At 38.8% G+C, this 16,277-nt stretch overlaps 1 protein-coding gene across 1 annotated transcript in view; it reads left to right on the plus strand.

The window, feature by feature from the left end:
- Nucleotides 1-756: 756 nt before the first annotated feature.
- Nucleotides 757-16,277, plus strand: part of LOC121281070 (AT-rich interactive domain-containing protein 5B-like) — a 97,228-nt gene continuing 81,707 nt past the window's right edge. Inside the window, exons 1-2 of the mRNA XM_041193700.1 lie at nucleotides 757-876; nucleotides 1,165-1,434. Coding sequence (XP_041049634.1) covers nucleotides 856-876; nucleotides 1,165-1,434 — 291 coding nt within the window. The 5' untranslated portion in view covers nucleotides 757-855. The remainder of the gene's footprint in view (nucleotides 877-1,164; nucleotides 1,435-16,277) is intronic.

Below are 16,277 nucleotides of genomic sequence, written 5' to 3' on the forward strand. Positions count from 1 at the left end.
CATATTCTCAGTTTAACATTCTACACTTAGTATAATCGTAAATCCAATTTCCAAATATTTCCTTGTGTGGACATTCTGTTTTGAATATGACATTCCCAATCTCTTTTTCCACAGGGATTGTATTTTTTGTCCCAAATTTTCAGCAGCTGTGCAGAACTTGTATTCTTAATCTCATATCCCCATCACCTCTCAGCAGAAATTATATCCCTAGTTGCAGATTCTCAGCATCTCCCCATCGCTCTGCAGGGTTTATGATATTCCCAATCCCAAATTTTTAGCCGCGCTGTCCACAGGGATTGAATTCCCAATCTTAGCATTCCTTTTGACCTTGCCTTTATGCCCAAGTCTCCAATTCATCTTCTCTGTGGGGTTTGTGTTCCCAATCCCAGGTGCCAGCCTCTGTGCTGGAAACTCCTTCCCATTCCACAATTCCCGTGACGTCATGCCGTCCTCGCAGCTGGGTAAAAATAAAAGAAAGTTTATTTTCAAAAAAGAAAGTTTATTTTCAGAAAAAAAATAAAAGTTTAGATTTTTATTTTTAAAAGGGGAAAGTAACAGTCGTAAGAAATACCCCTACCTGCAAAAAGGCACGGATCAGCAAGAAGCTGCCAGGGAATTGAATAATAATAAAATATTATTTGCAGTTTGGGATTTGATGAGGATGGTTTAGGAAAGTTTCTGGTCTCTTTCTGGTTTCACTTTGATTTTCTCCCGCTCTTTGCTGTTGGGAAGTTGTTGATGTGTTTTCTCTCTCTCCACCCAGTTATTTTCTTGATCCCACTCTCTTGTTTGTGATATAAATGTGAGGCGTGTAGCTGCCAGGACCTTGCTGCTTTGCAGAGTGCCGGAGGAGATATGGAGCGGCGGAAAATCGAGGTAATAAAAAACAATGGTTAAAAGTTTGGAGAAGATTTTTTTTTAACTTTGGGGTGGGAGGGATGGAAGAAGTTGGAGTAAAACGCCTGTTTGCAGTGTGGTGGGAGGGGGGTGAAGCCAGGCCTGGGAGGTCGCCGGGGTTGGGGGGGGTTGCTGGTGTTTGGGGGGATCTGGGCTACTTGTTTCGAGGCGAATGCAGTGAAGTTTTTGATACAATGTGTTTGGCTGTATTGATACTTTGTTATTAATGGCTTTTCTGCTTCTTTGTTTCCTTTCCTCTCCACCCAGTGGATCGGCTCTCCCTGCGGCTCCCACGGACCCTACACTTTTTACCGGGCTTTCAGCCTGCCCGAGCCTGGCTTCTCCGGCAAGGGGAAGGCGCTGACGGCCAGGCTCGGCCAGTTCTTCTTTGTCAGATGCCAGCCCCATGAGCCCGAATGCATCGCGGAGCTGCAGCTCCTCTGGGAGGATCGCAGTCGCCAGCAGCTCCTGGCCAGCACCAGGCTTTACTTCAGCCCCGAGGATACCCCACAGGGACGGAGCCTGCACCACGGCCAGGTAAAGGGGGCAAGTGGGCAGCTGCTTGTTTATAGACTTCGAAGGGGAAGGGGGGTGGGTGGCACGCTCCAGCTCAATATGGGATGAACATTCCTTTATTTTCACCCCCGTGACTCTTCCGGACCCTTTTCAATACTTTCCAGTTGTTTCAAGGTCAGATGATCTCTGGCCAAGCAAGATTCCAACAACTTTGCCTCGGGAAGCCGTTCTAGCGAATGCTTTATGTAACCCCCAGCGACTACATTTCCACACTCGAGGTTCAGGAAGATTGGCAACGTTAAATGAGCGATTGGGATTACAGACCTGAATTACTCAGAACGTCGTGTCACTTTTGTTGAGCAGCGCCTCAACAAAAGAGTTTTTTTTATTCATTTTTTTAATTCATATATTTTTCAAATCCCTCGAAGCTTTACTTGTAAAACATTATCCCCACATTCGGGTGGATAAAATTAATGAGTTATTTCCAGGAATTTTCAAACTGAAAACCGGTGTGCTTTTTAAAATCTTTCAAACAATGCACATAGCGATGTTGTTGGCACCAGTTCAAAACTGCAAATGGCTTTTAAACGATTGGTGTTTCTTACTGTGATTTAAAATAATAAAAGAAAGATTAAAGCCTTGCTGCAGTTTGATCTCTGCTGCAAAGGGCGTGGATCCCCACAGTTTCCTCAGTGTGGGTTAGCTTCAATTCTGATGATGAGTAACAAATATCATTGCTGCAAATCGTCCCTAGAAAGACTATTCAGATTCATTGTCTCCATAATCCATAATCTCCGGGCAGGATTGCAGCACTGTGCAATATTATTGTGAAACTGCATTGAGGGTGTTGGGTTGGATTCAGGAGGTCCCTACAACCCTCTCTTTCAGCGAGGTAATTGCATGAAGGCAGGCTATCTCAGATGCATAATAAATAATATGAAGAAAGCGTGTTTTACATATCAGTTTTCATTTGCTTTTCTCGTGCACTCTGTAATTTGGGATTCAACGGAATAAACCGTTCCGGATTCATGCCAAGCATTTCCTGACAAACTAGTCTGACTTTTTTTCCCCAGAGACAAATGGAAAGACTGCCTCTTTGATGCAAATGCCCTTTTATTCTTTCTCAATTGATTTTAACTGCAGAGTTTCTTAGGCTTGGTGTTTTACAGTAAATCAAACAATATGCTATAGAATTTTTTACATCTGTTAATTACTGTCTGTTGAGGCATTAACACTATCAATAGGTTCCAATGACAGGCTGGATGACATTATTGGAAAGGATTTTTTTTAAATAGTCACAAAACCAAAATCTAATGACAATCTAAATCCTACAACATGTGTTTATATCATATCAAAGTATATCTACAATTAGCTGTTGGATTCACATTTTGATGAGATCCCCTGCTGCTGTACTCCTTTCACAAGAAGCCAGTAGTTTCTGGAGTTTCCTGTGCGGGGGCAGTGGGGATGATGACACTGTCAGGGACCCCCTGTCCTATGTTCAGAAAGATTGTACCAGCTACCCAGAGGAAACCAGTGATATTATTGCAGAATCTGTTTTTTGTTAAAATGTAGCAACAGAAACAATATTTCAGTATGTCAATAAATCTAGAATACTGTCTACAGTACTCCTTTCCTGAATCAATATTGTTTAGCAGTGAATTTCTACTTTGTGTTATTTGTCACTTTATTCAAATAATTGAACGATTCAAACTTTTCTAGTTCAAAAAATTACTTCCAATTATCAGGAGAAGAATGTACAGAATTAGCACGACTCTGGGGTTTGATTCTCCTTGAATCTTTCCTTGTTTTTGGACTTATCCATCATAACGACTGCCTATGTCCATCTGTGTAACATTGCATAGCCCCACCCCTACTTCAACCCATCTGCCACTGAAACCTTTATTCCATGTCTTTGTCACCTCTAAACTCAACTACCCCTAAGATCTCCTGGCCTGTCTTGCCTTTCATATACTTGAGCTTATCCAATGCTTGTAGGATTTGGCGCGGAACAAGATACATACGTATTACCCTTGTCGCTAACCTACATTGGCTTGACTCCCAAAACCCTCCAAAATTCTCAAGCTTGTTTTTTAATATCCTTTCTTGATCTCACCCCATCCCACTTTTGTAACCTCCTGCATGCACCCCACCCACTGAAACACTGTTCCTCTGATTCTTGTTTTGTGTACACCCACTGCTTTTATGCCCCATCATGGTCACCATGCTTTCTCCTGTTTAGGCTTCATGGCCTGGAATGCACCCTCTTAAACTCATTCTCCCCCTCCATCTCTCTCTCCTTTAGGACTGTCCTTAAAATCCACCTTTTTGATCACACTTTTACCATTCCTTCTAATAATTCCTCCTTTTGCATTTTTTAAAAATTCAGCCCTCTGTAAAGCGCTTGGGATGTATTTCTATATTAATGTCACTTGATCAATACATGTTGGTTTGATGAGGGCTTTCTATCTCCGTTTCACCTGAAAGTGAGGAGGAGAGGGTAAATTTGGATTTGACCTGGCAGGGGCTGATAGATTTTAGGCTGTCATTTGTTGCCATAGGTACAACATTGAGATATGAACCTCTGACTTTTGGAAATATTCCAAAAGAGTGGGTTTAATTTATCTTGAGCTTCTTGAACTTCACCATTTTATATCACAAATGGAAGTTATATTTGTGTATGTGGTCGGACACTGTTTAAATTTGGGGCACGAGTGATGTCAGATGTAGGAGGAGGGAAGAATTTTATCAGTTTCATTTTGATTCGTGAATGAGATGGATCAACGGAGAAGATGTTTGTACAAAGAAGCATTGTCCAACTTAGTGGGGAAAAAAAACAATTCTGATTGCCTGATTTAGGTCGTGATTTTAGAAGTTGCAGCAAAGATGGAGACAATTTGGCCCAAGGGTCCCTAAGCTGGTGCTTGCTTGTTAACTGGAGCTACCTGCTTTAACCCAATTTTCTCCCCTTTCCAAGTATCTTTTATATTACCTTTGGAAATAATTATCCAATTCCCTTTTAAATTGTGTTGGTCTGGCTCAATAACCACCTGCAGTAAAGCATTCTATGCTATCATAGCTTTGTGTGATTAAAAATTATTCCAACCCCTCCAGCCTTCTAGAGACAGCCTTTGATCCCCTGTTATTGAGTTACTGCACCCACTTCAGTGAAAACAATTTTTCACTATTTATCCCCTTAGAACCTTTCATAATTTTCAAACTTCTTATCAGGTTCCTCTCCACCTTGAAGTTGTTCACTAGAATGGTTAAAATTAATTATATCAACAATGTTTGATCTTTATCATTCTGGCGAATCTTCATTGTACTATTTCCATAACATTAATATCTTTCCTGTATTGTGATGCCAGGAACTGCACATAATATTCCAGCTGTCACCTAACCAATCACATCACTCCCTCTTTTTAAAATTCAGTGTTAGTATATATAAATTCAGAATCATATTTTTATGCCTATTCTACTTGCATGCTCACCATTAACAATTATGCAGCAGAACCACAGATCTTTATATTGCTCCACTGTGTTGAGCCTAAGTATTTAGATTATACTTCCTTTCATTGTTCTTTTCCTCAGTGACTAACTTCGTATTTTGCTGCTTTGAACTGTAACTGCCAACGTTTTTCCCCTGTATTCTTTCCTCATCAGCAAACTTCAATATTATTCCTCTTGTATACTGACTAATTATAAGAGTTAGTTGTGCTGAGTGTACTGTAAGTTCTGATGGATAGAAGAGCTAAGGTGTCTCCCTCCATATCCATCTTGTGATAACAACATGTCTAGCTTTTGGGTCCTTTCTGGTCAGAAATTAATTTGTCAGTCTAAATTCTTTTGGTATTGCCCTTATTACTAGGCCTGAGTTTCCCCATTGTGCTTCTGTCTATATGATGCAAAAAATGCTGTACAATATTCTGACTTCAGGGGAGGAAGCTAAGTGTTAACTAATAAATAATAGTCAGGCATGGTTATCATTATTTGGCATGCTGGGGGATCTACAATTTCTGTTTCCAAATCCAAACTGTAGAAAATCAATGCACATTTCCAGTTGGGGCTAGATTTTCTATGTATTATCAATGGGTCAAAAACAGCTTAGATCCCTACTCTTTTCACACAATGGACACTCCTCACTTGGCAGCTCAATTTAATGCCAGTTGCCACTGATTTTAACAAAATGTTAATACGCTGCATTAGTTTTCACGCCACAACTATCTTGAATTTCCCCAATACCTATGAATTATTCAGACCTGATGCATACTGTTTGACATAAGTAATACAATAGGTCTTACTATTTAATTTCAATGATATTTGTTGTAGTTTGTAATATAAAGTGCAAAATATTTCAAGTACTAAAAATGAAGTATGAACTACACACAAAAATATTCATAATGTATTCTGTTACCCTCAAATAATAAAGGGATTGAAAGTTCTTATCAATAAAGGTCCACAGTTTTGCTGATTTCTGCTTGTAGTCAGAAGACTCCATTTTGTTGCATGCGTTATTAAATGCATTGATAGAAAGTAATATGTCAAAATTGAAAGTGTGGTTTTAGATGGGAAAAGGAAGTATCTGATAACTGTTAAATATAGTTCTGCTTGGGAATGAAAAATTCAGCCTACCTTCATTCTCTCTTGCTACTTTTAATAAGGGCATGGTATTTTGTGTTGTACTCTTCAGATAAAGAAGGTCAATTCAGAAAAGGGACAAAAAGGGACAAGTCCAACATAAATTGGAATCTACTGTTAAGATGAAAAGAAATCTAGAAAGTATGAAAGATAAGTTCATGTGAAATCTAAAAAAAGATGTGCATAGAATAGAAAACTAAGAGAAGGAGACTAGAGTAAAAGGTCAGGAATAGGTTTGAGTACAAGAAAGCTGAAAGGAAACAATTCAAGAAACAGCAGAGAATAAAAATGGACAAACTAAGTTGAAGAAATAATCAAAGCAGGAAATAATTAAAATGGCTCTGAAGACAGGAAAGAAATCAACTGTATAAAAGTAAAAATAAAGATTAGATTGCGGAGTAGATTGGAGAAGACAGTAATACTGGCTTTAATTTTAACCTGGAAACAATCATGTAAAGCAGAGAAGTTATCTTCAAAGAAATAAAAAATATAATAATAATAGAGCCATACTATTGTCAGAGGTAGAGATGTAGAAAGAGGAATGGACCATTCAGCCCCTTGATCCTGTTCCACTGTACGTTTAGATCATGGCTGATCTGTTCCTGCACTTTACTTACACGTTGTTACTCCATACCCATTGTTAACTTCAACCTAACAAAAACCAGTAGAAAATTTTAATTGACCCAACATTCATGCGTTTTGGGGAGAGAGAGAGAGAGAGTGCCTCAGATTTCAACGATTCACTGTGCTTCCTAATGTTGCTACTAAATGCCCTGGCTCTAATTTTATGATCTTGCCCCATTGCTCTGGATTCCTATCAGAGCAAATAGTTTCTTTTGTATCCTATTGAATCCATTTTTTTTTCATTTTAAATGCCTGAATTTGATCACTTCTCAACTTTCTAAACTCAGAATACAAACTAAATTGATGCAGCCTGACCACATAATTTAACCCTTAATGTCCTGGTATAATTCTGAACCTGCATTGTACCTCCTCTCTAAGGCCATTATACCTTTTGCTGTCCAATCAGTGGGCAGAACAATGTAAATCCCATTGCTTGTGGTTTCACGGCAAGCAGGAATTACTCTCTGACTCCAGAATTTTTGTTTAATAAGGTAAAGATAGAATAATCTCTGGATTACTACCTGAGCTGTGATCAAATTGGCGTAGGGTAATAAGATTAGAGAGTTAACTGTGTGGCTGAAAGATTGGTGTGGGTGAAATGAATATCGATTTATGGGGCACTGACACCAGTACTGGGGAAAGTGGGAGTTGTACTGTTGGGATGGTCTTCACCTGAACCGGCTGGGATCAATGTTCTGGTGAATTGTATAACTAGGGCTGTAGAGAGGGCTTTAAACTAAATATTGGATGCGAGGGTTCAAGTTTGGGAAGATGTGATGAACAGAGAAGACAAGGCAAGAGAGCAAGATAGGAGTGAGGGAAAAGAAGGCAGGAAGGGACAGAGTGTACAAACTTAAGAGTGCACCAATGTATAAGGTTAGAGGTTAAAAAAATGGTAAAAAGACAGAACTAAAGGCTCTGTATCTGAATGCACGTAATGTTTTTAATAAAACAGACAAGTTGACAGTGTAAAATGAATAAATATGTATGATTTGATGGCCATTACAGAGAAATAGCTGCAGGATAACGAAAGACTGGGACCTGAATATTCAAGGGTACATGGCATTCGGGAAGCTTTGTTTGTTAAGGATGACATTGGTATAATATAGAGAGAGAGAACCTTAGTTCTGTGGATCAACATGTAGAATCAGTTTGGATAGAGATGAGAAATAGTAAAGGTCACTTATGGGAGTAGCTTAAAGGCCCCCTAATAGTAACCACTCTTGTAGGATTACAAGGGTGGTATACAGGGAGAAGTAATGGCAGCTTGTGACAAAGGTATGGCAATAATCATTGGTGATTTCAATCTACATATAGATTGGACTAATCAGATTGGCAAAGGTAGCCTGGATGACGAGCTTATGGTGTTTTTGGGACAGTTTCTTAGAGCAGCACGTGCTAGAGCCAAACAGAGAGCAGGCTGTACAAGATCTACTAATGTGCAGTTAAACAGGATTAATTAATGCTCTCATAGTGAAGGCACCCCATGGTAGCAGTGATTATAACATGATTGAATTTCACATTAGTTTGAGGGAGAGGGGAGTGGATCTAAGATTAATGTTTTAAACTTAAGGGCAATTATCAGGGCATGAAGGCAGAGCTGGCCAAAGTGAACTGGGAAATTAAGCTAAGGGATGGGTCAGCAAAGATGTATCAGCATTCATTTAAGGAGATATTTCCACATATTCAAAATATACATTCTAGTGAGAAAGAAAGGCTCCAAGAGAAGGACGCACCATCCATGTCTAATTAAGGAAGTTAAAGATAATATCAAATTGAACGAAAAAGCATAGAATTCCACAGAGATGAGTGGCAGGTCAGATGGTTGGTCAACATATAAAGAACAGCAAAGAATGACTAAAAGATTAATAAGGAGGAAGAAATTAGAGTATGAGAGAAAGCTAGCTAGAAATATAAAAACAGATGGTAAGAGTTTCTGCTGGTATTTAAAAAGGAAAAAGTAAAGTGTTCATTCTCTAGAGAGTGAATCTAGGGAATTAATAATGGAAAATAAGGAAATGGTGAATGAATTGAACAGATATTTTACATCTGTCTTCATTGAAGAGAATACAAGTAACATCCCAAAAATAAGTGAATCAAGAGGTGGAAGAGAGGGAGGAACTTGAAACAATTAAAACCACCAGGGAAAGGGTACTAAGAAAATTATTAGAACTAAAACTGACAAGTCCCCGAGTCCTGACAGACTTCATCCTAGAGATCAAAGAAGCAGCTGCTGGATTGGATGCATTGGGTTTAATTTTCCAAAATTCCCTCAATTCTGGAAAGGTCTAATCAGATTGGAAAATAGTGATGTGACTCCTCTATTCATGAAAGGAGGGAGACAGAAAGCAGGAAACTACAGGCCAATTTGTTTAACATCTGTCATAGAGAAATTGCTGAAATCTATTATTAAGGAGGTTATAGCGTGGTACTTAGAAACCTCATTGTTATCAGGCTGAGTCAGCATGGTTTTGTGAAAGGGAAATCATGTTTGACTAATTTTTATTGGAATTCTTTCAGGGAGTAACAAGGACTGAGGATAAAGGGGAATCTGTGAATATGTTGTACTTAGATTTCCAGAAGGCGTTGCCACGCAAAATAGGAGCTCATGCTGTAGGGGCTAATATATTAGCATGGGTAGAGGATTGGTTAGCTAACAGGAAATGAGAGTAGGCGTAAATGGGTCTTTTTGAATTGGCAAGATATGACAAGTGGAATGCTGGGGCCTCAATTGTTTACGACTTACATCAATGACTTGGATGAAGGGGCTGAATGTATGGTTGATAAATTTGCTTATGACACAAAGATGGGAAATTAAGTTGTGAGAAGGATATAGGGAGTCTGAAAGGAACATAGATGGGTTAAGTGAGTGGGCAAAAATTTGGCAGATGGAATATAATTTGGGAAAATGTGAGCTTGTTCACTTTGGCAGAAAAAAGAGAAAAACGTTATTTTATTTAAATGGAGAGAGATTGCAGAATTCTGAGGTACAGAGAGACCTGGGTATCCTGGTACATGAATCACAAAATGTTAGCATGCAGGAACAGCCAGTGATTAGGAAGGACAATGGAATGTTGTTGTTTATTACAAGGGGAATGGACCATAAAAGTAAGGATGCTTTGCTGCAGTTATACAGGGAGTTGTTGAGACCACGTCTATAGTACTGTGTACGGTTTTGGTCTCCTTATTTAAGAAAGGATATAAATTAATTAGAAGCAGTTTAGAGATGGTTCACTCAACTCGTATCTAGGTTTGGGTTATATCTTATAAGGAAAGGTTGGACAGGCTGGGCCTGGATCCATTGGAGTTTAGAAGAATGAGAGATGATCTTATTGAAACATATCAGATCCTGAGGGGACTTGACAGGGTGAATGCTGAAATTGTTTCCCCTTGTGAGAGATACTAGAACTATGGGACACTGTTTAAAAATAAGGGGTCTCCCATTTAAGATGGAAATGAGAATGCATTTTTTCTCTTAAGAGGGTTGTGAGTTTTTGGAGCTCTCTTCCCCGGAGAGCGGTGGAGGCAGAGTCATTGAGTATTTTTAAGGCAGAGGCAGATTGACTCTTGACTAACAAGGGAGTCAAAGATTATCGGGGGTAGACTAACAAGGGAGTCAACGATTATCGGGGGTAGACGGAATGTGGAGTTTAGGCCACAGTCAGATCAGCTATGATCTTATTGAATGGCGGAGCAGGCTTGAAGGGCTGAATGGCCTACACCTACACCTAATTCATATGTTCATATGAATAAAACTGTACGTGCTAGAAATCGGAAATGAAAACAAAAATGCTGAGGATATACAACAGTATTGTCAGAATCTGAAAATAGAACAGATCAATTAACAATCTCCCTTCATTAAAATGGTATGCAAAAGTGAACCAGTTCCTGGATCTTGCACTTAGGGAGTGAAGATCTTGGAACTGGTACATTGTTGTTGTAATTCTGTATCAGGTCTGTGCTGTTTGAGCATGAAATTAACCATAGGATCTCCATTTGAAATATTACTTCCTCTTTCCCCAGATGGTGATGGGCCTGATATGCACTTCATGCATTTATTTAAACTAATTGAGCAGCATACTATGGGAAAATGTCCCTCTACAAATTCAGCCAGTTGCTTCCTTCACCACTTGCATTATTCATGTACAGCCGTAGACTGATAGCTAGGATATTTACTCTTTGTGGTGTCGACATGTCTCATGTGATGGCTGATCAGTTCAGTTTTCCATGGGCACAGCCCTAACTTGACACTACATTGGCAATCTTACTCAGCGACCATTGGATTACTAGTGTGGAAATGGCAGAAGAAATCTTGCAGTTGTGCAATATGACTTTCCTTGCTGATGTTGGAGCTGAGTCACCATTATTGGCGTGGATTAGGGTGATCATGTTTTACCTGACCAGAGACTGTTTATTGCTTACACTGGGTGTCCATAATGGAAAGTATTCTGTTCCCTATTGTTAACACCTCAGCCTGATAAGAACTGAATTTGCCCAAAGTAGCTATACTATTCACAGAATTATAGTATTCGCCAATCGTAGAATTTTACACCAATTGGCCCGTCATGACTGTGCTAGCTATTTAAAAGAGCTACCTAATTAGTTCACTTTCTTGCTCTTTCCTCCTGGCCCTGCAAATGTTTCCTTTTCGAGTATACCTTCAGTTCCTTTTTGAAAGTTGCTATTGATTCTGCTTTTGCCACTGTTATGGCACAGCAGATGGTAAATGTTGAGCTGCCCAAATCCCAGAGGGAAATTTGAAACAACTGCCACAACTGTTGTACAATTTGTATTTTTTTTTTTCAAGATACGTACCTTGAATTCAGGAGTAATAAGACCGCTGAGTCTCAGACTCCCCTTTAAGGCAACAGTAAAAACAAAATAGATTTTAACAGACCCCGGACAGGGATATTCACAGTGAATTCTCTTAAGCTTCGGTTCCCATAGGCAGCAATGTTATGGCAGGCAGATGGTAAATGCCAAGCTGCTCAAATCCCAGAGGGAAACTTGAAGCGGCTGCCACAAGTATTTGCAATTTGTATTTATTTCGAGATGTGGGCTTTGAATTCAGTAAAAAAGCCACCGAGGCTTATAAGTTTCCTACAAAACTAAATTAAATGTTTATTCATAAAATAAAAAGATTTTAAGAACACACACATGTCTACAAATTACTGCTGTAATAACTTCTAAATCCCCTAATTAATCTGTCTCCCAGTTCCACCTCCGTTAAGGCAACAGTAAAACACATAGGTTTAGACAGGCCCAGGCAAAGCACACACCCTGGACAGTCAAATTCAAAGTGAGTTTTCCTCTACTTTGGTTCCTTGTAGGCAGCAACTTAAGGCTTTTCACACATGTTAGGTCTTAACCTGCCTGCCCCTTAAACATAACCTCATCTCCTTTATACAGATTTCTTCCTTTTCAATGTAAATCCCATTGTTTCGATGTCTTTTTTCAACTCTACTTTTCTAATAATAAAAATCTATCATAGTACTAATTTTATCAGTAAACTATGGGAAAAATAAATACACTGTTTGGCTTAGCCTCTGTTGGCTAGGTGTAAAACCTTACCATCGCTTTGAAATTCACTACTCTAATTTATCTAAAAATGCAAATTTCCCTTTACACCTCGCATTCTAAAACTCCAGCCATGTTTATCTATTTAGCATTTCAAACCTAGCTTCTCTTATTGTATATCAAAGCCTTCAGACCAGCTGTCTTGAATTCAATTAAGCCCCACACACAGACACACTTTCTACTTTACAATAAATTCTAATAACATTATGAAAATTATCTTCCTGACATCCCCTTCCTTATTGAAAAATGAACTGTCATAATTTTAAAAAAGGCTTCATTTTCTGAACCCGTCTTGCATTACCTCCTATACTTTTACACTATTACATTACCGGATGCATGCATTAACATTGCAAAATATACAAATATCGTTGGTATCAACCAAAATCATTTTAGTCCAGTGTCCAGATTTTAAACGTCCATTTTTCTCTTTAAGCTTCAAACTCTTGACAATGCATCTGCCATCATATTTTTTCATCCAGCCTCATGTATAACCTGTAGAATAAATGGTTGCAGCAATAAACTCCATCTGAATAGCCTTGCACTTATGTCTTGAAATTTGGCCAGAAACTTTAAAGGATTGTGGTCTGTATAAACAGTTATTTCTGATGAATTGTTTGCAACATAAATCTCAAAATGTTGCAACACTAATACCAAACCCAAAGTTTCCTTTTCGATCGTTGAATATCTTCTCTGTTGTGCATTCAACATTCGTGAAAAGTACCCTATCGGATTTTCAATTCCAGTGTCATCATCTTGTAACAATACGGCCCCAATGACTATGTCGCTTGGGTCAATGGCCAACTTAAATTGCCTGGCATAATTGGGTACTGCCAAAACTGTTGTCATAGTTAATACAGTTTTCAAACTGTCAAATGCCTTCTGACACTCCAGTTCCATTGAAACTTTTAGTTCTTTTTTAATAACTCAGTCAATGGAGCAACCACACTGCTAAAATTTGGTGCAAATTTCTGGTAAAACCCACTCATGCCCAGAAATCTCAAAACTTCTCATTTTGTTGTCGGCACAGGGAAATCCACGATAGCGTTGACTTTCGCATCTCTTGGCGCCACTTATTATATCCAGTGGTATGGCCTAGACATGTAACTTGCACTTTTGCATATTCACTTTTAGCCAAGTTCATCACCAAATTAGCTTCTTGTAATCAAGTAAATAATTCTTCTAGATGCTGTAAATGCTCCTCTCATGTCTGACTGAAAATGATTAGATCTTCAATATAAACAGCACAATTGCTAAGTCCTGCAATTACTCTATTGCCAGTCTTTAAAATGTTGCAGGTGCATTTTTCATACCAAATGGCATGACTTTAAAATGGTATACTCCATCTTGTGTCACAAAAGCTGAATATGGTACATGCCAATATCCTCTTAGCAAGGCAATCTTTATGATAAATTTTGATTGTCCCACTTTCTCAGTGCAATCTTCCAACCATGGTATAGGATATGAATTTTTGTCACCTCATTCACCTTTCAATAGTCCACACACGATCTTTGTGTTCCATCCGGTTTCAGTACCGTTACAGTAGGTGAACTCCAGTTTCTGCAACTAGACTCAATGATATCATTTTGAAGCATGAATTCAATCTCATTCTGTACTTGCGATAACTTTGCCGGATTTGATCTGTAAGGATGTTGCCTTATCGAAGATGAAACTTCCACACACACATCATGTATAGCTAAATTTGTCCTCCCCAGCTTATTCCCACAAATAGCTTTGTTTGACTGCAATACGTTCTCCAAATCACTTTGTCTGGAAGGTAACTTAATGTTACATTTAAATTTTCAAGTAGCCCCTCACTATTCAATTTGATTAGAGGAAAATCAATTTCAGAATCCTGCATTTCTGCCTCTTCCTATTTTATCTACCAGCACGAATACCTCCTTTTGGTCCTCTTCCCTGTCAAAGTACTTTTTAAGCACATTTACATGACACATCCTCTGCTTCTTTCCTCTGTCGGGAGCATTTATTAAATAATTTACTTCACTCAGTTTCTTTTCAATCCTGTAAGGCCCACTAAACCTTGCCTTTAATGAGTCACCCAGCACTGGGAACAGAACTAGTACTTTTTCCCAGCAACAAAACTACGAGCTATAGCTTTCCTGTCTGCCTTCACTTTCATCGATATATTTAAATGTTCCCTAGCTAACTCACATGCTCTGTCCAATCTTTCTCTGAAGTTTGATATGTAATCCAGGAGAGTAGTTTCTGAATTTTGACCCACCAATTTCTCATGAATCAATTTCAGTGGTCCCCTTAACTCATGACCATAAATGAGTGCAAAAAGGCTAAAACCAGTTGAGCATCCCTAATAGCAAATAACAAGAATGGAATTCCCCTATTCAACTCCTGTGGCTAATACTGACAATATGCCCTTATCATAGTTCTTAAAGTTTGATGCCATCTTTCCAATGCCCCTTGTGACTCGATGATAAGTTGTTGACTTAAACTGTTCTATCCCCAAACTGTTCATTACTTACTTAAACAGCTGTGACATGAAATTGAACCCTGATCTGACTGTATTTCTTTAGGTGAACCATATCTTGTAGAAAGTATAGTCAGTTCTTCCACAATTCTCTTTGTTGTAATATTTCTCAAAGGTATCGCTTCAGGAAACCTGGTAGACATATCCATTATTGTCAGTAAGCACTGATTTCCCCTTTTAGTCTTAGGGAGGGGTCCTACACAATCAATCATGACCCTATTAAGAGGTTCTTCAAATGCTGGATTTGGAATTAAAGGTGCCGGCTTAATCACTGCTTGTGGTTTCCCTATTACCTGACATGTGTGACATGTTCTACAGAACTTTACTACATCTCTATGCAATCCAGGCCAATAAATATGTTTTTGTATTTTGCCTATCTTTCTAATTCCTAAATGTCCCCCATTGGAATTTCAAGAGAAATTCTCAGAATCTTATTTTTATATCCAAATGGTATGATAATCTGACATACTTCCAGTTTTCATTTGCTGAAACATGATAAGGCCTCAATTTTCTCATTAAAACATTACCCTTAGGGTAATGACATTCTGGAATACATTCTGCCTCTGTTTCTGCGTAAGCTGTCTGATATAACTGTCTTATATGTGTATTCTTTTTCTGTAATTCCTCCAACTGTCTTGAGCTAAATACCTCAGCTGCGTTGTCTCCCAGTCTTTCTGAACAATCTTATCACGATGCCAGTTAATTGGACTTCTACACCTTCTGCCTGCCTTTTAACTCCCTGCTTTTCTTGTTTCAACCTGTGAGTCTGTGATCTTGTTATCACACAATCTGGAAACAATCCAGGATGCTCTCTCTGCAACACTTTGGTTGAAAACACTTCTATCGGCTGTTCTACTACCATAGGCATCACCCACATCTGTGATCCAGCTATATCCTTGCCTAAAATAAATTAAACCACTGCAATGGGCAATTTTTCCACTGCTCCAACAATCACCTCACTGTTTTCCACTTAATCTTTAAATTTACCTTCCACAATTGAATAGCTTTATCATCTCCACGAGCCCCTCTTATTATCTGTTGTTCCTGCAATGTGCCCTCTGAACAACAAATTTCACTATCCCACAACATTAAGGTTGACTAACCCCTGTGTCTCTTAAAATTTTAACACCTTTACCTACTCCATCCTGTACACATGGAAATACTTGCCCATCACACACAAAATCTTTAAACATTTCTGCAACCTGTTCCTCAGAACTCTTTTGGGTAAACTCCCACTTCTTTACCTATCAATGCTTCTTCCTGTTTTACCTGTACAAAAAACAACTGGTTTTCCCAGTGTCTGAACTTCAGAACCCAGAGTACTTTTATTTCCATAAATTTCCTGCACCCCAATAATTCCAACAGATTTTCCCTTCCCTGCAATTTCAAACACACTGATTTTGTGTGTCCAACTTTATTACAATGACAAGACCTCAATTTTCAAGTGTCACCTCTACCTTCAGCATCTTCCTTATTCTGAGAAAAAACTTCCTGGGATTTTCTACCTACTCCTCCTCTTCCCTGA

Source organism: Carcharodon carcharias, chromosome 8, assembly GCF_017639515.1.
Source record: "Carcharodon carcharias isolate sCarCar2 chromosome 8, sCarCar2.pri, whole genome shotgun sequence".
NCBI classification, from domain to species: Eukaryota; Metazoa; Chordata; class Chondrichthyes; order Lamniformes; family Lamnidae; genus Carcharodon; species Carcharodon carcharias.